Here is a 26,741-nt window from a genome sequence, read left to right as displayed (position 1 = left end):
ATCATGGTGGGTTTTTTGGTGAGGGCCCACTTCCTAGTTTACACAGCAGCTTTCTTGCTGTGTCCTCACATGGTGGAGAGAGAGAGAAAGAGAGAGAGAGAGAGAGCTCGCTAATCCCTTCCTCCCCTTACAGCGCCCCAACCCCATCATGGGGGCTCTAACCCCATGATCTTGTCCAAACCCAGTTACCTCCCAAAGGCACCAGTTCCAAATACCATCACACTGGGACACTGGGGATTGAGGCTTCAACACATAAACTGGGTGGGTGGGGGGCAAACATTTAGTCCATAGCAGACTGGTTTAGGCCTCTCCCCTGGACCCTCACTCTCCTCCACTGTCATTCCCATCTTAGCATCCACCATACAGTATCTGTCACCTTGAAGCCAAGAATCCTGCCTTGTTCATGTCTATGTCCCCAGTACCTTAGCAATGGCCTGGCCTGGCAAAGGTACTCACCGAGTATTTGTTGACTGACTGACTGACCAACCAAATAAAACACTGAATTAAAGAGCTACGGTGAGCAAATGCTATCACATTCCTTCACTCTTTACGGCTGAGAGAGGCCACGATATTTACAGGAGTTGCCAACATTCCATTTCGATTTTGCACGTTTAAGTCTATCCCAACTCACTTTTTCAGTCTGCCCTCAGATGGTGGGGCCCAGCTACCCGCTGCATGGTTTTCGTGCCCACTGGTGCACCAGGACTGGCACCACAAGGAGCTGTAACTTGGGCTATTTTCTGAGTCTAAAAGGACAAGACATCCCTGTGACTTTGAAGGATTCTCACTCGTTTCTTCATTCATTCAGCAATTAGTTATTGAGCATTTCCTCTCTGTGTGCATTGTGGGAGGGAGGGGGGCTTGCAACTGCATCATGGCATTGGGGGGACAGGGACGATGGCGGTCCCACGGGGCTCAAGTCCCATCCACACCCCCAGGGGGGCTGTAACTGCCAACGCAGAGACGCACCACAGAGTCCCAGCAACACAGACTCCACAGGCTGATTCTAGCACCTTCCTGACTTACCCCAAAGCCCTCCTGAATGTTGCCGCATTTTCATTTCTTCTTCTGCAGAACACGGCGCAATGTCTATTCCTACACCCCCATACCCCTTCCCTTCCCTTCTCCCCTCTCAGCCCCCGTAATGAAATAACGTCTTGTGGGTGTTATTGAATGAGGACAGGTGCTGTTATCTCACTGGGCCCTGCGAGGCCACAATCTGGGAGACGATGGGTCTGCGCAGAGGCGACAGTCACCCCTGAAGGGCAGGCCCAGCTTAGACGCAGAGTGCATCTCTCTATATCTGTCCCCTGGAAGCCAGGCAGTCGCATTGCCACGTCTCCCTGGGAGTGGGTGTTCAGGTAGCGCCCACTAGAGGGAGCTAGACCAGGAGACAGGATAAGGGCAGCCAGCCTATCAGCGGCCACACCTGATCTCCCGACTCTCTGCTTTGTTTCCCTCTCATCACACTTGAATTTGGAGTCCTCTCCTGGGAACTTGTCCCCACCTTGGCTGGTTTACATGGTCTACAGTCAGGCCTAAGCCAGAGATCAGAGTGGAGCTGATGGAAGCAAGGAGCCGGAAGTCCACAGAGATGAAACCGGGCTATGGGCCCAGCCGCCCCCACCGCCCCTGTGCTCACTGCTCAGAATACTTGTACTTCTGGGACATGGTGTGATGTAATGCTGGCTGCCTGGCTTCCACACAGGATCGCATGCCCTGGGCACTTTCCTCTCCCCCTTATCTTCACGGAGATCACAGCGAATTTATCACAGGACAACAACAAAATGAAAAGAAACCAAATCAAATCCCCTGGCACAAGCTTGTCCAGGCTTCATCGGCTTCCAGCAGCAGGACGGTTGCCTGTTTTGGAGCACGGCCATGCCTGATAAGGAAGGAAATGACCCTCTGATTTCCTTCCGTTCCATTGGGCTTGATCTTTTCCCATGTCTTAGCCATAGGGTGGGAAGGCAGGGCCTTCAAAACAGTTTGCGTGCTCCAGGCTCCCCTGTGCAGAGGGGAACAGTATAAAGCATCCAGGTATACAAAGAAACACAAAGCTCCTGGGAATTCCTGAGCAACTTTGCTGAGATTTGGGGTACTCCGCTCCACCCCACCCCACCATTTTCAGCACCTTCCCAGGATGCATCATGACTTCACAAAACTAGCTGGGCATTTGCAGCCTACTTGATTCAATGCTGCATGGAAACCACCTCACCCAAGTCTTTTGAGAGAGCTCAACAATTCTGTTTCCTTCCTCTTTTCTCTACTTGCATGGTTCTTAATGTTAAGCCACTAGACTTCTGGGTTAATTAGCTACTGCAGCATTAAATGGTACCTGGCCCATATACTTCCCGCCCACTGTCTGTATTGGGCATGTAATTTTATGTAATTGTATTAATCACAACGAATAACATTTGTAGAGTGGCTTTATAATACTTTCCCAGCCATGACCCCCTCTTCGCAAGGAGGTACCATGCTAGACTACCATTTGACATTCAGCATTCTTTTCCACTCAGTGCTTTCCTACCTCCTGTATCACAAGGGACAGAAAGAAGGGAACCAAATTCCCTGACTCTCTTGCAGCTAGAGTTCTGGAAGATTTAGGTTCTGTCAAAGAGATGCACTTGGGGAGATTTGGAAGGTGGAAAGAAAGCAGAGGCCATTTTGGGGACAGAGCCAAAGATAAGTCAGCTTGATAGAAGGGGGTTTTTGCTGAGACAGGACTTCTGTTAACACTGTCTCGTCACCTTCTTGTATGGTGTGAGCAGCTGAGAAAGTGACTATCTAGCCTAGAGTCCTACGCCCAGAAATCAAGCTCCAAGCAGGTTTGACCCCAAAGCCCTATTTCTCTTGAGGACACTCAAGCCCAGGCCGATAAGAGGAACTAAGGACATGCAGCTGCCCAGTGATGGCGCTGCCTCCACCTTGGGTCATGGGATGGCATGACCACTGCTTTCCCCACAGGCTCCTGGTCACTTCCTCTGACTCACTCCAGGGTATAACACTCTTCTTCACACAAATGTGCTTCGTGAAGCCAGGGGCCAGGCCGTACGTGTCTCCAGCCCAGTATCCTACACTATTCTAGAAACGGTGAGCAATTAAGATGATCATTACCAGGCAGAGCTGGAATCTGGACCCAGTGTTAGCAGAGACAGACACAATGTGACAAGGAAGGGCTTGACCTAAGTACATTCTCAGCCCCTGTCCACATCTTCTTCCCCCACCCTAGTGGGGTGGGGTGATTAGGCAAAGGGTCAATTTGGGATGAAGAAACCAGCCTTGCTCAGCTCAGCTCTGCCCCAGTTCCCGTTAGCAAGCGCAGGACCCCTCTGGTCCTTCACACTCTAAATTTTACCCTGGCAGCCCCTCACCCCCACTGAGGTGGGGGTTTGCGTGGTGAAGCCTCTCTCTTGGGGTCCTTTTGACTCACACAGATTCAAGCTTTTATCAGCAATGAAGGTGATATCTAGGCCTCTGTCTGCCCCTTTCTTGTTTGACTTTTGATTTGTTAAAACTCCACATGAGGAAGACAGGGCTGTGATAGGCTGATTTGCGGACCCTCCCCCCGATTTACAGATTGACGTCCTAACCTCCAGTCCCAGGACCTTTGAATGGGACATTATTTGGAAATAGGATTGTTGCAGATTGAATTAGCTAAGAGGAGGTCACACTGGAGTACAGTGGGCCTCTAACCCAATACAATGAGTGTCCTGACAAAAAGCACAAATTTGGACACAGAACACATGGGGAGAATGTCATGAGCAGGCTGGAATTATGGAATTAGCCACAAGCCAGGGGACTTGTGCCAGGGGACTACCTGACACCGTGATCTCAGACTTCCAGCCTGTCCACTACGAGACAATGACTTTCTGTTGTTAAGCCTCGGGTTTATGGGACTTTGTTACAGCAGCTCTAGGAAGATAATACAGGGGCTATTTACTGGGGAACCCTCAGGGTTCTAATCACCTCAGGGCCAGGTAGGTACCAGACACCCAGGACAGCCCCTCTGCCCCAGAGCCCCTGAAATGATTCAGACTAGCTGGTCATAAACCTGCTTGCCCTGTCTCACTTGTTTCTTCCCACAGAAGCCTCCAGAAAGGCTCTTGCCCACCCGCGGGTCTTCAGGACTGTAGGACTCTCCCATGGCACTGAACTGTAGTAAAAACTTCCCTTCCTGCAGCCTTCTGAAAAAAGTCACATCCCAACCTTCCCCACCAAAGACACTCAGAATTGCTTTAAACGGCATTCCTATGCTTTGTCCTCAAACTCCTGGAACCCCGTCGAGAATAATGACCCTCCTGCCCGGCTCCCCAGACTTAGCAGAACGGCCTCTGCCCCCGACTTGTCTTGGCTCCCCCCACTTCCTTCTCAGCTGCTCCTCTCCCTGCTTCGGAGGCTGGGAGTTTGTTCGTTTCCCGGAGCCTCTTCCTTCTGGCATGATGGAGCGCGCCTGTAAATGTTTTGACAAGGGAGAAGTGGGTGTCAATGCTGCTGGCCACTGCCATTTGGGGGAGCAGTCATCACATTTATCAACAAATATGTTGGTGACAGATGGAGAGGCGATTCTTCGAAATAAGTCCAATTAGTGAGTGCTCTCAAATATAGTCTATTAAGAGGAAATTTGAGGCATAGTGAAGCCAACAGGTTAGGAGACAATTGCCATTGAAATAATAGCTTGTTACTCAGTTACCGAGAGGGGGGCATGCCACACCACTGAGGGGACACACGGAGAAGCCCAGGTCAGTCATGAGGCAGAGGGGCGGGGAAAGGTGGGCAAGAGCCTTTCTGGTGGCTTCTGTGGGAAGGAAAGGGCAAGGAAAGGCAAGCAGTCTTAGGACTGGCTAGTCTGAATGATTTCAGGAGCTCTGGGGCAGAGGCTGTTTTGGGGTCTGGTACCTGGCCCTGGGGTGATCAGGGCAGGGGAGTAGCGGCCTGGAGTGTGAAGACAAACATCCGAATACAGAAAATAGAGTAAGTTCACAGGCCTTGTTGTGGAAAAGGAAAAACATGGGGGTCTTCGTGCCCTCCTGCCAGAGGCGCTTTCTCCTTTGCCTTCTGGAATATCATGCCCCCAAATGCTCTGTGGACCCCCCTGATGCTGCAGGATCCAACAGGAACAGCCTCTCCTTGAGGAAGGCCCCCTCACCCTCCCAGGCCTCGCTGACCTTCTGCTCTCGCATACCCCACCCCTGCCAGGGCCAGCACTGACCCTGCTGGGTCAGAATCACCTGTTTACTCTTCTGTTACTCCTTCTGCCCTGGCTCCACCTTGGCACCACCAGGCAACTTTAAAAATCCTACCAGCCAGCACTCTCTGGCAGGATGAAGCACATGAGCACCTCTGTGGGTGGGCCCTTGACATGGGTAGTTTTTATAGTCCCTGGGGGCCGTGCAGCCATGGCTGAGGTCCTGCAGACAATGAGATCCTCAACCACGGGGGCTCTGTGTCCTTCGGTCAGCTAGCACGATGCCTGCAAAGACGAAGGAATCCCTTTCCTGAGTACAGAAGAGGACAGAGCTACATGGGCAGTGAACAAGGGCCCTCAGTGACACCCTAGGCAAAAACGCAGGTGCTGCCCTTCTGTTTGACTCTCATCTCTTTGCCCACCTTTGGGAAGTCGAGCTCCCATACGGAAAAGAGCAACCTGCCCACCTGTGTTTATAGGAGTAAACATAGAGTTCCATTTCCACTGGCCTCTTCTAGAGGACGGCACTGATTGCCACAGTTCCTCCCCCTCTCTATCGCCCCTGTTGCCAGGTAACTTTGCAGTGCCCCGCCACTCTCGTTTGGGTCATGTGACTTGCTTTGCCCAGTGGGATGGCAGCAATGGGACACAGGTGGAGGCTACAGTAAATGGGCTTTCCCTGCTCTGGCTTCTGCTATCACCATTTGAGGCCATGCGGGGTGACCTGTCACATGGGGACCCCAAGGGGCAGCGCTGAGTCTCCCAGTCAGGCAGCCATGGCCATGGTGTACCAGCTGACAGCCAGTCGACCCTCAGACGGGCGAGGGAGCACAGCCAACATCACCAGGTACATGGCTGAGCCCACCTGACCTCAGTCTTAGGAGCAGGCCTTGCCTACAAACGCTTAACCCGCAGACCTGGGAGCTCACCTGATGCTTCTTGTTTGTGCCATTGAAACCACGTGGCCATTCCTTACCCAGTCTTAATGCACCACCCTCCCCTCGACAGCTTAAACACCCCGTTTCCTCCAGCTCTTTGCTCTCAGCCCCAAAGCACACTCAACTCTTCTCCCCATCCTCTCCCAGGACACTCTTATTTTCCTTCACTCGCCTTCACCTCCAGGTTGGTGTCTCTCCGCTCTGCTGCTGGTGCAGAGACCCCCCCTCAGAGCAGAAGGAAAGCGCCCCTGCTGGGGAAGGACACCCAGCCTGAAGGGTCAGAGGGCAGAGCAGACACTGGGCCAACAGAGAAGCTTCTGGGAGAGTCTTGGATTTTGGGTAAGCAGCAGGTTTTGAACATTATTAATAAAATACTAATGCGCTTATTTAATTATGTTTATATTTCACTGTACACATGGCCAACCAACATGTTCTCATTAAGAAAACACTTAATGAGACTGATGATGAACCATTTCAAACAGCAGCACACAGTTGTCTATGTTGTAAACTGTTTTGTGACACAGCCAGCAAGGGGTTAGGGCTCTAAGGACCGCGTGGTGACTGAGTGAGTGATACTGTGTTGTCCACAGTAGTCGTTACTGTAGTGACTATATACAGTCATGACTAGATTGTCTACTTGAAATTTACTATGAGGGTCAATCTGAAATGCTCTCCCCTCACATAACAAAAAGGTAACTGTGTGAGGTGACGCATATGTTAATTAACTTGATTAACATTGTACAACTGAAATATACAAAAGCTCAAATTCCCAGTCATCCTTCAGTAAAGCTGGAGAAAAAAGAGCAACAATGACTAAGGAAAAAAACATTTAAAAGCTGATGAGCGTCTCTGGCCGTATAATAAATCAGGGAACGGAGGACCGCGGCCACTGGCTCCGTTCTCGTCCTCTCCTAGGGAAGGGGACTTGTGTTTTCTGAGAATTCCCTGCTCCTAAATTTGCTTTCTGCACTGCCTGTAAAGGTACTTGTTGGATGCTAGGCAGGGGTGGGGGTACAAGCCATTTATTCCTTAGTGTAAAATAGTGTACGCAGCATTATGTCCCAATCCTGAACAGAGATACTTGATGAAATAGGAACTTAGAGAAGAGAAGGGAGGGCCCGTGGGGAGTGTGTGGGACGCTGCAGAACCAGGAGGCAAGGTGAGGACTCCGGGTAAGCCAGGTGAGAGGTGGGGAAGGATGGGGGGCTCAGCGAGTGGGGAGGTGACCTGGAAGGAAAGCGAGACAGGGCTGAGGCGAGAGGCTGCGAACAAGTGCAGGAAGGGAGGTGGGCAGGGACAGAGACCCCAGAGCTCCAGAATGAGGAAGCACAGGGAAGGTGGTGGTGCCAGCCGCCTGCCCTGCGCGCCTGTGACTTCCGAGCAGCAGCTTTGGGAGCCCTGAGGGTGGGCTCTGAGGAGCTCTGGCGTCAGTCAGGCCTGGGGTACCCCACATGCTCTCTGAGTCTCCTTTCCTCACAGATGAAATGGCTGAATTATTCCTGTTACCTTGTGTTCCCGCCTTAAATTTGCTTCTGGGCAGCTGTCCGGAGTCCGCAAGGTCTTTGTTAAATGGTGTCTCTCAGTTATTAGGGCAGGGCCCTGAGGATCCTGCCCAGAATCTGCCCTCTGGACCCTCGCCTTTCCAGACAGCACTGCCATTGGGTCCTGCATAACCCAGCCTGTGCCTCTTCTCACCTCCACTTCCCCTGCTTCTGTGATCTGACCTTGCCCTGCCCTGAGCCGAGAAGGGACTGGGAGAGACTGAGTAATATAAGTCTTTCCGGGCACCTTTTATGTCATGGTGCCGCAGTGGCAGCTAACTTTCATTGTCTCGTCTTAGACCTTCACCACCCTGCAAGGTGGTATTACTTCTGTTTTACTGCTGGGAAGGCCAAGACTCAGAGAGGTGAAGAGACTTGCCCAAGGACACACAGCTAGTTAGGGAGTCCGCTCAGCTCCACATCTGGGGATCCTGACTTTTACATACAAACTAGGGACCCTAATTTGCATCCTGAGCTCTGCCCAGTTCCGCTAGCATCTTCAGGCCAAACTTGACCTTCCACTCAGGAGCACAGAGATTTCAACCCACTGCCCCAAAGTACTCAGTTTGCTTTCAGCATCTGGCAGGAGATTTGAACCCAGATAGTCCCATCTACTACTCCTGTTCCACCTCCCAATACCAAGGGGCTTATGCAACCAGACATGCCTCCTGAGACACGGCCAGCACATCTGGGGTCCTAGAGGGGATTTGAGAAGGAGCCACAGCCTCAGCCTGCTGGTGTGGGGAGGGGGTCCAGAGGGGCTACGAGGCAGCAGGCTCACCCCTGAACGACTCAGCAGCACCTCAGAAAAATCCCCAGCGCTCACTCCAGCCCACCCTCCTGAAAGCCCTTGGAGATGAACCCCTGAAGCAATCAGTGAATTTAGTCTTCAAGGCTGCTCCGATGGTTGGCCGCACAGCTGCCAATGGCAATGGCTGCAGGGAACTGCCAGGTCAGCCGAGCTGTGCCGTGTCAGGCCGTGCCTTAGACCTGTGGTCCTGACTTGTGGGGACATCACCTCCCTGGGGCTGACCCAGAACAGAGGCCCAGGCTCAGTGAAGCAGGACAGGGTCCAGCGTTGATTGTCACCAAGTCCCCCAGAGGAGTCCCATAGACTAAAGTTGGAGAGCCACTGACATGGAGCCTTGCTTCTCAAAATGGACCAGCAAAGTCGGCCTCACCTCGGAGGTGTTAGAAATGCAGGATCTCAGGCCCCATTTCAGACTGACTGAATCAGTGTAACACGATGGCCAGGCTCCATGTGCACAAGAAAGCCTGAGAAGCCTGGCTGAGCAAGGCGGAGCAGGTTATCCATTATTGATTTCTGACTTGCCAGCCATACACTATTCCACCTGATCCCCAGGACAATCTGAAAGGTGAGCACCATTGCCCCTGTTTTACAGAAGATGGCACTGAAGCTGAGACAGCTGAGTGGCTTTTCTGAAGCTACAGGTTCACGGCTGGAGGAGCTGGAGTGGAAAACTCAGGGCTTTCCGACCCTCTAGCTCATCCCCGCCTCTGCCCTGCCGTCCTCAGGCCAGGACGTCAATCACCGTGTCTTCAGATGTGAAACCTTCACATATGTTGGACTCAACCCACCAGGGCAGAACCCCGACCAGAAATGTACACAGATGTCCATCCACCACGGTCGAAACCAAAAAGGGCTTTGCAGTCAATGTTAAAATCAACTCACCAGGCCCCCACCCTCCATCCTGATTTCCCAGGGCCTCAAACATCTCCCTGAAAGAGTCTCTGTAAGTATTCACGACAGGCTTACCGTGCTCATCCAGCAGGATGTTGTCTGGCTTGATGTCTCTGTAAGAGAAAACAAAGAAGCTGAAAATGTGATTCCTGGAGCCTATTGACAAGCACTTGACAATGAACTTGGGGACAATGCCTGACAACACCCAGAGAGCTTGTCTCTCTCTCCCCTGGCTGAGGCCTCACAAGGAGCAGGGGAGCAATTACTGTGATAACGAAGTGCCCGAGCTCTTGCTTCTTTCAGTTTCCCGGAACTACAAGTAGATTGTGTGAATACTGTTTTCCCTGGATGGTCTTAACAATTTCTGGCCTCTGATCTCCCCAGAGTGACTGCTCCTTAATTATGTGGCCTCTGCCGGAAATTGTACACACTTCCCCTTCCTGATGCAGCTTAGCCCTCCCACCTCGCTAGGTACAAACCTCCCAGGTGTTATCAGCTCCACCACAGAGAGGACTGCGGCTCAGGGAGGGCCAGGGAGTTGTCCAGTCAGAGACGGGCCACACCCAGCCCTCAGCCGGCTTTTGTAGGGGTCTGCGCATAAGAAGGGCTTTTGCATTTTTCAAGCATTGTAATCCCCCTCCCCCACCACCACATATACAGTAAAAACAAAAAGGAACATACAACAGAGACTAATGTGTCTCTCATAGCCGCAAATACTTATTGTCTGGCCCTTCAGGGAGAACGTGTGCTAATCCCTTGTTAGGATAACACAGTGAACCACACGCAGCAAAATCTGGGCTGGGAGTTTCTGGGAAGTTCTGCTCTACTACCTCACCATTATAGCAAAGGCCCCCCCACATCCACGGTGTGCTTTTTAAAGGCAGGGCCTTTGCTTTCTTCGCCTCTGCACCCCTCGACTAGCACGATGCCCGTCACTAGTAGATACTGTCAAAGAAAACTCAGAGCTGGACGGCAGTTAAAGTGGGAAAAACTGACTGTGCTCAGGACAATTGAAAGAGTGGAAAAGAGACGTCAGCATAGAACAGGTTCAATCTCATTCAACGCACAAGTGGGAATTCACAGCCAAGGGGGGGTGTGTGTGAGGGGGGGTCAGTGGATGGAAAAGTACTAAGAGGAAACATCAGGGGTGACGGGGGATTCTGGCTAAACTGACCCAACAGGATTCTTGCTGAAGGTGGACCCGGGGATCAGACACCCCCTGGGTGGGCAGGCGTGAGGCGCTGGTTCAGGTGTGGAGGATAGCTAAACCGACTCAGCAGGTTCTTGCTAAAACTGGACAATGCACAGACCAACAGGGAAGCCGGAAGTTGAGGCCTAGTTGCAACAGAATTCAGAGGGGCCTGCGTAGAGTTTGGTGGAGGAGAGAATCCTGGTCAACACACAGGGGACACAGTGAGGGAGGGATGGAGAAGTGGGTGTAAAAGCAGCACAGCCTTTGAGGAACTTGGCTGATATCCTGAGCCCCCACTTGCTTATCACAAACATGCACACACGTCCAAAGCTCGATATGAAACCATTGATTTTAGAAACATGAGCCCCATTCGCTCATTTATGATAAATGTCAAATCCTCTGAGACTAACGACGGCTTTCTTCCAAATAGAAAGCAATTGTTTCTGGTTTATCAAATGGCAATTCTACCTGAAAGCACACAGTGGTTATTTGTAATAACATGAGGCAATGTTTATGGCTTTGGGAATGAAAGAAACACTCAACCTATATATTTAAATGTTCATTTTCATTAGGAATTTTGGAGCCCATAAATATGGACAAGCATGAAGCAAAAGGACCACACGGCCAAGTGCACAAATCCTCCACGGCGAACAGAGGGACGGATTATTAGTGGAGTCCCCATGGGGAGAACTTGAGAACCTACAAAATTAAAACAAAAGGCAGAAGACCCAGAGTCAAGTGCTTGTGGATTAAATCCGCAAACACTGGTTCCTCTCCAGGGCAGGTCCCAGTAGGGTTCTCAAGAAAAGGTGAGAAAAGGGAGAATAAATAATTATCAAAAATGAAAAGCAGCAGCGAATGGTGTCCTGCTTTAAAGGGTGTCCTGTATCACTAGCACTGAGATGACCTTATTGGGGTGTGGGGATCACAGAGGGGGTGGCTGTGGCCGAGGAAGCAAGAACCCGAAGTACTTGCAAGGGCCACAGCCTGGGCTGCTGCCTCCATTGATGCTGAAAGTGCCCTGTCTCCGGGTTTCTGCCTGTCCCTCTTCCCTTCCGACTCTCCTCTCTCCTTTATCCGCCTCCTTCCGCCCTCCCTCCTTCCTCTTCCTCCATCTCCTTCCTTTTCCTTCCATGAATATTTCTCAAATGCCTCACCTGGGCAGCTCTGGGCAGAGAGCCTCCCGAAGCTCAGAATCAGTGGGAGAGGGAGACACACAGGCTCGGTGCCATCTGGTGAAGTGGCACAGATGCCAAGGTGCCAGGGAGAGCGGGGCCATGGAGCCCAGGAGAAGATGGGACAAGGGCAGCTGGGGAAGGAATGGCCAGAGTCCTCTCGGACCAGTAGGGACCAGGGTGCCAGAGCCAATAAAGGTTGGGAGGGTGGCAGACCTAAGGCGAGGTGACCTGGTTAGTGGGGTGAACAGGGTCTTCCTCAGAACTCTGTCTACCCAGGACCTCGTAATGGGACCTTCTTTGGAAATAAGGCCTTTGCACATGGAGGTCGGGAAGGATCTCAGATGAAATCAGCCTGGGTTTAGGGTGGGTCCTACATCCAATGTCCGGAGTCTTTACAAGAGGAAGGAGATGGACATTTGGACACACAGACACAAAGGAAACATGGCGGCCTTGTGAAGATAGACACAGAGACTGGAGTGATGGGGCCACAAGCCAAGGGGGACCAGGAGCCACCAGAAGCTGGAGGAGGCAGGAAAGGATTTTCCCTAGAGCATTTGGAGCACGGCCCTGTTGGCACCTTAATTTCAGGCTTCTGGCCAGAACTGTGAGATAATAAACCTATGTGGTTTGAAGCCACTTGTTTTACGGTCATTTGCTGCGGCAGCCGCAAGAAGCGACCACACCTGACAGAGCAGAAGGAGAGCTGATGAAGAAGGCGGGCAAGTCTCAATTGGCAGCCAAGGTCCCCCACTGACCATGCTGTGACCCGCATCTCCATCTGAAAGGACCCCGTTCACCGTCTCTGATATTATGAGAACCAAACAGGGTCACCGATGTGAAGGGCTTGGTAAACTAGACCCCACAGCTCCAGGCCATCCTGCTCGGGGGCAGACTGCCAGGGTTCCCATGCCGGTCCCCCTCCCACTAGGGGGAGCTCTGCCTGTGCTTCAGTTACCTTTGGGGTACAGATTAAATATCCGACATGCAAACGTGTTTCCTGTGTTGGCTCAGCACGGAATGGAATCAGTGATTCTCAAGCTTATGGGGTGTCCCTTCTGGGGTCACTGGGGGGACAGCAGGGAGCAAGACAGACCCAGTTAGATGGAGCGTGTGTTCTAGGAGCAGATACCGGCCAAAAAGCATGTGAATAAATGACGTGGTCACAAGCGGGGATAAGTGCTTGGAGGGTCTAGGAAAGAGAACAACAGAGGGTCCTCATTGGGTAGGTGGTCAGGGAAGGACTTTCAGAAGCTGTGACATTGGGCTGACCTCTGAATGACAAGAAAGTCCAGCAGGCACAACCCTGGGAGAATGTCATTTTGCAGATGAGGGAACAGAAGGCCGAGAGGGCAAATGATCTGACCCTTTGACATTCATCATTATTCAGCTTCAGCTTCAGCTCCAGTGGTCAGGCATCTATGGAGTACATTGTTTTGCACACCTGAAACTAATTGATTAAAAAAAAAAAAAAGCTTGATTAGAAGATGCTAAACTCAAAAACACACAAAAAAGACCTGACGCGTGACGTGCTTCTAGCAGAGGGAGCATGATGACGGTGGAGAGTGTCACCTCCACGCCATAACTGCCTTACGCTAGGCCCCGTCTTAGCAGATGGAGTGAGGCGTCCTCCCTTGCTGGCCTTGAAGACTGAGCCGCATGGTGAACAGGCCACATGGCAGAGACCGCAGGTGCCTCTAGGAGCCAGAAAGAAAAGGGGACCTCCGTCCCACAGGACTGAATTCTGCCGACAACCATGACAGCTTGGAAGAGGGCCAGGAAGGTCCAGAAAGGAACGAAGCCCAGTGGGCAACTGGATTGCAGCCTTGGGACACCCTGAGCGGAGGAGGCCGCTTCGCGGGCTGTGCCCAGCCTCCTGACCCACGGAAACGTGTGAGAAAATAAATCCGTTGTCTTCAGCTGCTAAGCTAGTGGTCATTTGTTAGGCCGCAATAGAAAACTGACACAGCAGCTAGATGACCTTGGGCCGCTTACTCTCAGCCTCCTTCTCCTCGTCTGGAAAATGGGAATAGTTGCCCCTACCTGCCTGCTGCCGGGAATACATATGATGAGATGCTATTTCTACAAGCTTAGTACAGTTCCCAGCGTATGAGCAGTGATGAAATAAATGAGGCGAGGTTACTATCACTGTTCTTTCCGAGGGCCTAGGGGGGACGCAGGGACGGATTCCTGAGCCTTTAGCAAAATGAATTAGCCCTCTTTCATGGGAGACTCACCAGGCAGACTCCTGCCAAGCCATCCGGAGAAGATGGAGGGCCTGAGTCACTTGGGATTTAATAAGAATAGCACTTGATGGCAAAGCGTCTTATCAGGGCCTTTTGGCCGGTTTCAGGACCATTTCCTTCAGTTCTATTTTTCACGTTGATCGTATCACGGCTATAGCGCGTCATGCTGCTGCAAATGGGCTTGTCCGTCCAGAAAGGGCATGAGAAGTATTGAGTGGATGGGAAAGGCTGGGACGATGTTTTCTGAGGACAGGTCCATAATTTCAGAGCTGGGCAAAACGACTCTTTGATGGAAAAAATGTATGCAAGGCTCTAAAACTTGCCCTTGAATTATTCCCGAGCCCCAAATAAAACAAAGCACGAAATGTCAGCTGGGCTATTGTAAAAAAAAAAAATATATATATATATATATATATATATATATATATATATATATATATATATACAGCACAAAAATGGCTCTGATCCAGACTGCAAATCAGGACCGTGAGGATATTTCTGCATGTGTCCCTTTGCAGGGTTTCCTGAGTGTTCCACGCTGACAATCTTACATTTCAGGACTGAGGCTGAACTAACAGAATGGCACTGGGGACGATGGCCGGAGGCATGTGTGGGCTGGCTTGGCGGGACTGACCTTGGCTGTTGACCTCTGTCTTAGGCAGCTTGGACGGGGCCTTGCAGCCATCCACCAGCAAGCTGATGTGGGACAGGAAGCTAGTGAACTTGGCTCTCACAGTTTGGAAACTCTCACCATACTGGCATGGACTGTTCTTCTAGAAACTGGGTAACAGTGATGAAACCATACATCATTACTACCCATTACGTACGATTTCTTTCTCCTTTCTCCTGTTTCCTGTGGAGAGCAGGGACCATGTACTAACCCACGTTCCCAACATGCTGCCCTAATGTCAATAGCGGTACTGGCACGTAATATGAACAGCTAACCTTTATTGAGTGCTTGTTACATACCAGGCATGATTTTGAGTAAGTAACACGGATTTAATATGTAGTGTGGCTACTCCGTATCAGGTGCTATGGCAGCACTTTCTATGTCACCTTACTTAATTCTGACACAGCTCTTAGAGACAGGTATCATTACTCCTAGTTTACTGATGAAGAAACAGCTGTTCGCCGAGGGTCAAAGGTCACGTTAGTAGACAAGACCCGCCCTCATGTTGCCTGTCACCAGATCAGTGTTCTCTGTCTGGGAAAAAAACTCAAGAAGAAAAATGAATTAGAATTCCCTGAATCCAGACCAGGCACTAACAATTCAAGGAGCAAGCTTATAATAAATATCTGATTTGACAAATAAAATTACGTTGTTTGTATTTCAGGATACATTTCTTTATTACGACACTCACCCATAAGGTTGCTGTTCCTTTTTTTAACATGACCCGAATGGCTTTGCAAAACATAAATCTGACCCTGTCCCTTCTTATTAAATCCTTTTCACGGTCCCCTGGTACCTACAGCACTGGTGGCCAGACTCTGGGATTCCATGTCCTAATATAATCTCAGAAATAAAAAGCAAACCCTGAGACGTCGTGTTAACCTTCACATCCACCAACTGAGGGCACCAAAGAAAAGTACCAAACACTGTACTTGTCCAGAAAGAGGGAAAGAGGTGCCACTTTAACCCAGGAAACGCATAGGACATCATTTCAAAATAAGGCACAGTTGCCACTGGCCCCAGGCCCATTCCTGGACAAGGGTTTAGACGGCACTGACCAAAGGCCAGAGTTCAGAGTCCTTGGGTTGGGGCTTTTGCTCATCTGGCCAGTCAGCCTGGCATCCCTGCACCCTCAGGTTCTCTGGTGCCCCAGCTTTCCCGGCTCCCTCTCTCAGCGCGATGCCCTCCTCCCTATAAATCCCCAGACACAGGCTTTAGGGCACAGCTCAGTTGCAATGTCCTCCTGGAATGCTGCAGTAGGTTGAATAGTGTCTACCTGGTACCTGTGAATGGAATGTCATTTGGAAAGGGTGGCTTTGCAGAGGCTATTAAGTTAAGACAAGGTCATACTGGGTTAGGGTGAGCCCTACATCCAACGGCTGGTGTCCTCATAATAAGAGGGAAGAGACAGCAATCCACCTCGACAGAGGCAGAGACCGGGACGACGCATCTATAAGCCAAGGACTGGCCGGAGGCACCAGAAGCCACGAGAGAGGTTTGGGATGGGTTCTTACCCAGAGCTCCCGGAAGGAACCAAACATGCCAACCTCTTGATTCCAGACCCCTGAACTGTAAGAGGATAGATGTGTGTTGTTTTAGGCCACCCAGTTTGTGGTACTTAAGTCCCAACGCTGGCCCCACGGCCCCTCCCTGCTTCCCTCGTCCCGGCCTGATGGCGTAGCCCCACCTTGCTCATTTCCTCACCTCTGATTGCTCCAGACAACTTCGCATGTGCTTCTTTATCTGCCCTCATACAACCCGAATGAGTGTCCTGTGCTGCTGTAACGAGTTACACAAACTCAGTGACCCCAAACAACACAGATCTGTCCTCTCACAGTTCTGGAGGCCAGAAGTCCGAAACACGTCTTCAGGGCTTCAAATCAAGTATCAGCAAAGCTGAGCTCCTTCTGAGGCGCCCAGCCTTTTCAGCATCTAGAGGTGGTCGCGTTCCTTCGCTGGCCCCTCCGCACATCGACGCAATCTCCTGTCTCAGTAGTCACACCTCCTACTACTGACTCCAGCACTCTGGCCTCTATCTTATGAGAATACCTGTGGTTATGCTGGAGCATCCTAGGTAATTCAGGATAATTTCCATCTCACCACCCTTGATCACATGTGCCAAGTCCCCTTTGCTGTGTAAGATACATGGTCACAGGTTTGGGGGGATTAGAATGTGGCACCTTTGGGGGGCCATTATTCAGTCTACATTGTGTCCCCCACAAAATCCTATGTTGAAACCCTAACCCCCAGGACCACAGAATGTGACTACATTTGGAGACACGGTCTTAAAAGAGGCACTTATGTTAAAATGAGGTCATTAGGGTGGGTCTTAATCCAATCTGACTGGGGTCCTTATGAGATTAGGACACAGACACACACAGAGGGACGGCCATGTGAGGACACAGGGAGAAGACGGCCATCCACCCACCAGGGAGAGAGGCCGCAGGAGGAAGCAACCCTCTGACACTTTCATCTTGGACTTCTAGCCTGTAGGGCTGGGAGAAAATACATTTCTGTTGTTCAGTCCGCCAGCCTGTGGTATTTGGCTATGGCGGCCTGAGCAAACTCATACAGGTAGGCAATATTGCTATCCCTGTTTTATTGGACAATAAGAGTGACGCTGAGCACAGTTTAACACTTCCTGAGGTCACAGAGTCAGTCCATGGTACAGTCAGGATGTACCAGTTAGAGACCCATGACTTGATCTAAAGACGCGGGAGCCATTTTTTAAACATACACACACCTACTGCGTTTCCCCGAAAATAAGACCTAGCCAGACAATCAGCTCTAATGCATCTTTTGGAGCAAAAATTAATATAAGAGCCAGTCTTATATTGTATTATTTTACATATTATATTGTATTATATTATATTATATTATATTATACCCGGTCTTATATTATTGTAAAATAAGACCAGGTCTTATATTAAGTTTGCTCCAAAAGACACAGTAGAGTTGATTGTCTGGCTGGGTCTTATTTTTGGGGACACACAGTAGTCAGGCAGTTCTGTCTTGCATCCAGCTGAAAACACCATGCTGCAACTCAACTCAGCCGTTTCTCGCTTTATTCTTTGGGAGAGGAAGTGCAGCTGGGCCAGCCATGCTTGGGGGCTGTTGGTTTATCTTTAATCCAGCAAAGAACAAACATCAGCATGGTTGACACTGGTTAATAACGTTCCAAAGCTGTGCCACTCCATGGGGCCTGGATGGAAACTTGGTTACTAAGGCAATTGCATCCAGCTAATTACTCTGAAGTCTCTCTCATGGAGACTACGAAGCTTTCAGGATTCACAAACACGTTCGAGGAGGCACTGTGATCAATTACTTCCTTCATGGATGGGTGAGCCCAACAACACCCTACCCTGGACACAGTTAGGGGGTCACCTTCCCAGGCAGGTCAGGAAAGGTCCGTGAAGCCCTTGCAGACCCACCCAGTTCACTGTTACTTCGTTCTAGTCGCTCTCAGAGCACTGAATTGCTACGGTCTGTCCCTGCGCCATCCCACTCTGCAGTAGCCATTGCACAGCAGATGGGAAACAATAAAAGTGTGTGGAGGGACAGGATGCTTGCCCACGGCCCTGCGCTGACTGCAAGCCATCTGTGACAATGGACAAGACATGAAAGGCCTTCACACACGAACACTGGTTCAAATCTTTACTCTGCTACTGCCTCGGTCTCAGTTTTCATCTGTACAATGGGCATAAAATGAAATAATGTACACAAAGAACTTAGCTCAGTTCCTAGCATATAGTTGATAGATGCTTGATAAATGGTGATTATCCCCCCCATCCCACCCAACCCACCTCTACTTAGCAGGGAATTCAGAGGGAACAGGATGGGCAGAAAGAAAGACGGAGGAGCCGACCCCCAAACAAATATGACCATCTCTCATATTCATGCAGTGGTACAGTTCACAAAACCCCTTTCCATACTGTGATTCATTTAATCCGCCTAATAGCCTTAGAGAACCAGCATTAAGTTCTTTTCATGGACAAGGAAACTGAAGCCTAAAGGAGTGAAGTGACTTGCCCATGGTCACAGTTATGAAGTGGCAGCAGCGACATCTGCACCCAGCTGCCCTGACGCCCATCTAGTGCTCTCTCCGTCCCACTTTCCGGGTGGGGCAGAGATGCAAGGGGGCAGAGCCACTCAGCGCACCTGTGCGTGCCTGCACGGCGTCATGGCCCCTGGGTCTGTGTGCGCGCCGTCCCGGGGCGGGGAGCTCTCCCCCGTTTCCGCCTGGTCATCTGTTAGCTCTATGCATCTGTCAGCTCTGGCTCCACCGCCACTCCCTCTGAGAAGCCCTGGATGGACCAGGTCACGGTCCTGCGTTATCTCGTTCCCGGCTCTTCCCTGTCACAATCCGTATGCCAGCTCACTGGCACCCACACGCCAAAGATGTCACCACCTCTTCCGCTGTCTGTTAGGTCGTATTCCCAACTCCTCCAAGCCCAAATTCTGTGGTCGCTCACCGGGGGTCGCTCTGCCCCCACACCCTCAGTTCTCTTGCCCATTTGCCAGACGAAACCCAAACCTTGGTTAAATTCTCCTTTCTGACGACTAGCTGCAGGTGGATGGAGAAAAACGCGACACAACCATGAGTTTCCCTCTAAGTCCTGATCATGCCCCTCCCCACTACAGCCTCCTCCCCCTCCTCGGTCCTCATCATCGCAGCAGCCAGAGGGGGGCGCTCTCTGCTCACGACCCTCCAGCCATTGCACAGGAAGGCCCCACCTCCCCTCCCCTCACTCACAGCGTGGCCACGCTGAGCAAGGCCCCACCCATGGCCTCTGCCCTGGGGTCCCTCCTGGAAGGCCCCTTCCTTGTGTTCCATGCGACTCCCTGCCTGTCTCCTGCTGACCACCCCGCTCCCCAATGCTCCGTATTTCTCACCCTCCTTTATTTCTCTCCAGACCCTTCTCCCCATCTGACAATTTCCTTATTGATTTGTTTTTGGTCCTCTTTCCTGATTACCACACAAAGCCCATGACAGCAGGGACGTTTTCCCCCCAAAGCTGTATCACCAGGACCTAGAACAGCGTGTCTACAGCAAGAAATGCACTCAGTCAATAGTCGTTTGGATAGCTGGAGGGATGAAAGGCCCAGCACTCAGGCCTGCCTGCCTGTGCTGCTTCCTCTCCATCCATCTCTTAGCATTGGTCCAGAGTCTAGTGGCTTCAGAAACAAGGGTCCCTATGAGCCACGAGGCATCCCAGGCCCCACCCCAGACCAGCCACAGCCTCAGACTCTGCGGGCTAGGCCTGGGAACCTGCATTTTGACAAGTCCCAGTGGGAGCCCTGCTCTGCTTATGGGGCAAGACACATAACTGAATTGGCTCCCAATGGGAGGCTGCATTCGGGAGAGGATTTGGGGGGGACTCAGCCTCTGGCACACAGACATAGTTTCATTAAAATGCAGGGCCCGGTGGTGGGCTCTGATTCCTCTGGGAACCAGTTAGCATGATTTTGTTATAGCCACCCAGTCCCTGGGCCCATATAGTTTGATTGGCGTGATGGGGGTGGGGAAGAATCACGTCTTGACTGACGCAGGACTATGTGTGCAGGAGTGAGACAAGCGGGAGAGAGACAGGTGAGCTCTACTTTAGCAGAGGTCAAAAGCAACCAGACACCACAGCCACCTATCAGGGGCCAAAGGAAATGAGCAAACAGCACCGACACCCACCCACCCATGGCTGATGGCAGGGCACAGGGTAGAAACACGGTATGAGGGAGTTCCCTTCCCTGATTTCACTGGGAATGTGCGAACCCTGGTTAGAAAGTAGTCTGCATGGAGCATTATAGTGAATTCATATTTTAAGAATTACTATTTTTAGGGCCCAATCTCTGTGAGTATTTTGTCCAAGGGGGCATGTTGCCAAAATGTTTAAGAGTTCCAGAGTCCCAGACTGTCAACACTAGAAGGGACTTTAAGTCTACCTAAAACAGACGATTCCTGGGTAGCATAACCTCTCTTAACCTCAGTTTCCTCATCTGTAAAGATAGAAGGGTGAGAGTGGAGGGTGGAGGGTGGAGGGGTGGAGAGTGGAGGGTGGAGGGGTGGCGGAGAGTGGAGGGTGGAGGGTGGAGGGGTGGAGAGTGGAGGGTGGAGGGTGGAGGGGTGGAGAGTGGAGGGTGGAGGGGTGGCGGGTGGGGGGTGGAGAGTGGAGGGTGGAGGGTGGAGGGGTGGAGAGTGGAGGGTGGAGGGGTGGCGGGTGGGGGGTGGAGAGTGGAGAGTGGAGGCCAAGGGTGGAGGGGTAGCTGCAGACTGATCAGTAACTTGTAAAGGGGCTGAATATTCCGTGAGGGCCTCTGCTTCCTCCAGTCTCCTTTTCATCAACCTGAAGCTGACAAATGGCCACATTTGTGACAGTTCCCAGGGATCTGTATGCCCTTATGGAGGAGAAAAGAAGCAAATCTCTCTAAGTGTCGGCCTTTCTAAGACAAGTAGGGTCCCTGGCTCCTGGATCTTGTCAGTGCTCTGAGTAAATCCCTCTGTGTTTTGGTCTGACAGATGGCAGACAGGGAGCAATGAGACAGAAAGGAGAGAGGGAAGAAGGAGAGAGAGGGAGGGGAAAGGAGAGGAGGAGAGGGAAGCGATTGTGAGGAGAGGAGAAGAGAAGGGAAGGGAAGAGAGAGCAGAGAGGAGAGGGAGGGAGAGCAGAGGAGAGGAGAGGAAGGAGGGAAGAGAGAGGAAGGGGAGAGGAGAAAAGGAAGGTCTGAGTCATAAGTGGTGGCCCAGTCCTGACCGCCTTCTCCTGCCACACAGCCACATCCTTAGCAGTCAGGCCAAGGTCAACAGCAGGCATGGCACTGACATGGCCTGACCATCCCATGGAGATATCAGTCTACAGGCTCTCACTGTCTGATGTTCCACTGTGGGCCCTTCCCACCTCGGACGGATCAACCAGCCTTTTACTATCACCTTCTCCAATATCAGGGGACACTCATCAATGACCAGTAGTCACGTGAGGAAAACCTTCAAAATGAAATAACAGAGATGAAATCAATAGACAAAAGGACCTCAGGGGAAACAGAAACAAATGCAGGGAAGAGGAAACTTCGAGATAATAATAATTAATTTCCTCAGAGAGGCAGAGGATATTATGCCCAGACATCACAAGATGCTATGAAAAAGGAACAATCAAAGTGAGAAAGAGTGCTCAGAAATCAAATACCTGAGAACTGGAACAAAAATCAATAGAAGGGGTTGAAAGATGAACTCAAGGACATTTCCCAGAAAGCAGAATGGAAAGTCCCAGAGATGGAAAAGAAGAAAAACACAAGACACACTGGGGATCATTCTAGCAAGTCCAACATCCAAATAATAGGAGTTCCAGAAAGAGGATGGAAAAAGCGGGAGGATTGTGTTTTCCTGGAAAGGAGGTGCTGGGGACCGGCCTGGCCGGGGAACCGGAACGTGCAGAGGCTCAGTGGGGCAGGCGGAAGGGGGTGTCCTGTGCAACTGTAAATAATTTAGGAGGACAGGAAGTCTGATGGGAGCAGAGAGAGTGTGGGCCATGAGGGTGGACAAGCAGGCAGAGAGATGGCGGAAGGGGTCAGGAGAAGGCGGGACCAGCACCCCAATTTCACAAGTGACATTGTGAGACCGTAGGGTTTAGGAGGCACACATGACCTTGTTCTGTCGCACTGGATCATGGGATGAGAAAGTTCTCTAGAAACTCCTCTTCAGTCCTTCTAATTAGGTCAGAGAGGCCTCTCACTGGATTCCCGTATGTCTGTAACATGGGACACTTGCTAATCTCCAAAGCTGTCCCCTCCAGAAAGCTTTTCCTGGCTCCATGGGCTGACCCCACTGCTGTTCCGATCCCATCTGCCAATGGGTGTGAACAAAATGCTCGCCTCTGGTCAGTACTCTGTGGACCTCAGATGAGTGAAATGAGGACGCACCACTCAGACCGTGGGTCTATGTCTCGAAGGGGTTCAGCTGTGCTAAACCCAGTCTGCAGCTTTATTGGGCTCATGGTAGCAAACTCAGCTTTCGTGTTCCGTAGCATGAAACGCCTTACAAAAATCACTCTGAATTCAGGAAGAGCTGGGAATATGAGTCTGATGGACTCCCCTTCTCCTGCTGAGGCCCTGAGCTCAAAGTGTAGAGATGCAGTTATTATTGTAATGATAGGAGTGAAGCCGAAATCTTATTAAATAGTCTATTGACCCAGAAAAAAAGAGAGCAGAGCTGTCATCTTCTCCTTTTGAAATATTCTGAATTTTTTTGGTCTAGCATAGGATGAAACATTAGATTAATGACAATTTCCTTGGTAGGACGCCAATATAGAACAGTCCTGATGATGTCTGAAATGCAGAATGACAGCTCAGGGGAGTGAGGCACCATGGTTCCTCGCCTGCCTGAAGCTTCAAGGCTCCTGCAAGAAGAATGGACGGCACCATGGTGTTTTTAGTAAATTAACAAAGTCCACACACAATCCAGCTGGATGGAAGTGGCAGGACCCAGGGGAGTACCAGGGCTGTGGCAACTTCCAAGAATGGCTGCTCCTACCTTACTCATTAATCAGAACTCGCCAGAATCCACACCCTACCCTCTGCTTCCATACTTCCTGTTCCTTGACAATCCCTTGTCTTTCCTTCCCGGTTCCCAACCCCTTGTCTTTCCTTCCTCAAATGTAAACCCTTCTGACTACTGACGCTCCTCTCTCATGGGATCGGTCAATTGTTGGCCCATTTTGTCATGCTCTCATTCTGGATCATCGGCCGAGTCTGTTTGCCTGTCTGCAGGAGCAAGGGGGGTCAATGAAGCCGCCATCCCAGCCTGGTTCCACGGGGAGAGAAGTGGCTTGTGTCGCTGGAGCATCTCTGAGTCACGGGGATGAATGGTCTCTCACTGGCCATCGATGAAGGCATCTTCCATGTCTTATAAAAAGTCCCTGTGTTACATTTCTCACTTTGTTTACTTCTAGGGAGAAATGTGAGCCCATTTCAGGGGATAAGGGTATTTTCTCTTTTTCTTCTGAAACGAAAATCTCAACATGGAGTGGAGGACAAGGGCAGTGCCCTGGCACTGCCTCGGCAGATACTGTTTTAAACTCCTTCCACCACTTACTCTCTTCATAACCTTCTGGAAACTAACCTCAGCAGGCCTCAACGCTCATGGCTGCACAGTGCAATGGGAGGGGGTGGGCCATGGCGCCTACAGACCCGGAGCATGTGAGCATTGAAGGAGATGGTGCAGGAAATGCACCGAATGGAACCAGGTAACACGTTAGATGTGCAATGGCAGCTATCACCTGGGCCACTGCCCATAGTGGTCACGCCACTTCACTTTCCCAACTGAGTGGTCCAGGGATCTGGAATCAACTTCAACAGACACAAGTCCAGCTATGTGAAATGTCAGGCTCTTCTACTCAGTGCGAAACGTCACAAAAAGGCCACCACAAAAGCAGGTTCATCTGATGCTATGTGACTCGCCACCTGGGCGAGGTGACTTGGCCATTCATGCCTCCTGCCCCGGTGGTGGGACGGGTGTGCAAGTTTCCTTTTCTCAAACACGTAGCATTGGCACCTCCCAACCCAGGCACTGAGTATCTTCTACATGATTTCACCTCGTCTCTACCATCAGCCTGGGAGTGACGCATACTGACCTGATTTTAAAGATAAAGGAAATAAGAACTGAAAAGATTAAGCCTGTTCCTATGACTCAGACAGCAAGTGGCGCAGCCAGGCTCCAAACTCAGTTTTGTTTAATAAATATTTCAGTCTGTTTTCTCTGCCTCATCAAACCCTTCGAGAAGGTAAGAGGTAGGGAAATGCAACACATGGACTAAGTGAGTGAGAGGGCACCCAAGGCCTGGCACTCACGTACCTTGTCTTTCATCCTCACAGCAACCCTGAGGTGACCATCACCATCCCCATTCGTGAGGAAGAGAGCTGGGGGGGGTGGCGTTCCACAGGGGGCACAGCGAAGGATTCCATCTCAGACCTGGATGCCCTGCTCGTTGCTTTTCATGCTCTCTTTCCACTTAAAATTCACCCAGGTTCTTTTGGAAGTAGGCTCAGGCATGCAGCGATCTTACAGAAATACATACATGGTGGGAAGATACGCCCATGTCTGTACAACTGTGAGTTGCCCATAAACTTCATGCACATCTGTAACCATCAATAAGCAGGGCAGTGCAAAGCCACAAGTGCTAAATCAGTGCTGCAACGCTGCCCTTCAGTGCCCATGTCCTCAGTGGTCTGGTTCTCAGCGGGACACCTTTGTGGTGCTCACACACACGCACACTCACACACACATACACACTCGCGCTCACACATGCACACTCACACACTTGTACACTCACACTCACACACACGCACTCATACACACATACACACTCACACACACGCTCACACATGCACACTCACACACACTCATGACAACTTCCTCTTCCCCAGTGACTCACTCATCAGTCTTTTTGGAAAAATGAGTAATATCAGCATCAAAGACAAGCTCCCAAGTTAACTTTTCTATGCTCCACAGGAAAATGTGTGTGAACACGTTAAGAATACCACCCGCTGCCACCCTGAATTGACATTCTCTGTATTTTCATGCAGTTGGAGGGGTGACGGTCTTCAAACATCAAAGTCTCTTCTCTAACCCAGCATCTAGCTTCACTGCTCGAAAACAGACTGTTCCCTGATACGCAGCTTTTTATGAATGCAGTTGAACGGGATGAGTGTTGAGAACATGTAAGGAATTTTAAAATAAGAATGCAAATAGGTAATATGTAGGGTTTCATTTAGAGCAATCTTAGAGGTTCTCATTTTTCACTGATTCACTCCTTCTAGATCTATCTAGAATCTACTTGTGCCAGTCACCGCGTTAAACCCTAGAGGGAGCAAGAAGCATAAAAGGGCTCAAATGAATAAACCGACAGTCTGGTGGAGGAGGCAGGTATGCAGATAAGTCATTTTTGTGACAGAAGTTGCAAAAGTTCAGTGGAAACACAGAAAAGGAATAACTACATTGCTCAGAAGAATTTGGGAAGGCTCCTCAGAGGAGATGGCATTTTTTCCAAGAAAAGTTGGTAGAAAAGGAGGATTCTGACCGAGAGAACAGTGACTATGTGGAGGCCAAGCGTCTCTATGTGGTTGTGGACTAGAGCAGCATGTTTTTCCTGCTTAGCATGGCTTCCTGCCCTCTTCTTCTGGTTCCTTTGGGGGACCCTCCTCCCACCTCAATGTGGTCCCAGAGTGGCTACCCATGGGGCTCAGAGGGATGGGGACATGGTTCAAGTTGGCTAAATTAGAATTTTCCACCCCTCTGGCTACACAAATTCACTCAGGGATAGTGACTCAAGCAGAACCAGTCAGAAATTTCTCAGGGATAGTTCTCTGTGATAGTCATGTGATTCAAGAAGACCCAATCAGAGGCTTCTCTGGGGTTGATACATGAATTTCGTGAATGAGAAGACCCAGTTCCACTATGGTGGTCCCGCTGGGCACACTGCAGTTATGGGGTTGGTGGCAGCCATGTCGCTGGCCCACTGGAGAGAGCCTGTCCGCCAAATAAAGTTAGCAGAGACCTACGAAGCAAGATCTCTCTCTCTCTCTCTCTCTCTCTCTCGCTCTGTCTCTGACCCTGAGCCTCGATAACATTAAGTATGCTGAACTGCCAATTTTTAAAAATAAAATTTCCTTTCTTTCCTAAACTGGTTTGATTTGGGCTTCTATCACTCTAAACTCATCAAAACAACGATGACACGTTGCCGTGCCTTAGTAGCTTAACAGGAATAGTGGGCAAATGGGAATTAAGGGTCAAATCATGAACGGCAGGGCTAAGGCATTCAGACGGCATCCCATGGGCGATGGGGAGTCAGGGAACGGTTTTAAGAAGCAAAGTGACACGGTTTGGTAATGTTTTAGAAAGGCATCTCCAGCAGAGGGATGAGTCAGGCTATCTTTCCTTCATTAGTTCATGCAAATATTGTGAGAGCCGCTTACTGAGTGGGGGTGGAGAACGAAGGCTGCAGATAATGAAACTGATCATTTCATCCGAGTACGCCAGGAGGCAGTTTTCCTCTTTAGTAACTAAGACTATTTAATTAACAATGCATATTGAATTTTTCTGTGTT

General features: G+C 50.6%; 1 protein-coding gene across 2 annotated transcripts in view; it reads right to left on the bottom strand.

Annotated features, from left to right (window-relative positions):
- Positions 1-26,741, bottom strand: part of STK32B (serine/threonine kinase 32B) — a 263,966-nt gene that overhangs the window by 38,222 nt on the left and 199,003 nt on the right. For both annotated transcript variants that reach the window (XM_074321189.2, XM_074321198.2), the window contains exon 5: positions 9,445-9,482. In XM_074321189.2, the coding sequence (XP_074177290.1) occupies positions 9,445-9,482 (38 nt within the window). The remainder of the gene's footprint in view (positions 1-9,444; positions 9,483-26,741) is intronic.

Source organism: Rhinolophus sinicus, chromosome 1, assembly GCF_057876585.1.
Source record: "Rhinolophus sinicus isolate RSI-liver-muscle chromosome 1, RSI-T2T, whole genome shotgun sequence".
Lineage (NCBI taxonomy): Eukaryota > Metazoa > Chordata > Mammalia > Chiroptera > Rhinolophidae > Rhinolophus > Rhinolophus sinicus.
Note: the sequence above shows the minus strand (reverse complement) of the source record. Positions and strands in the feature narration are given on the sequence as shown.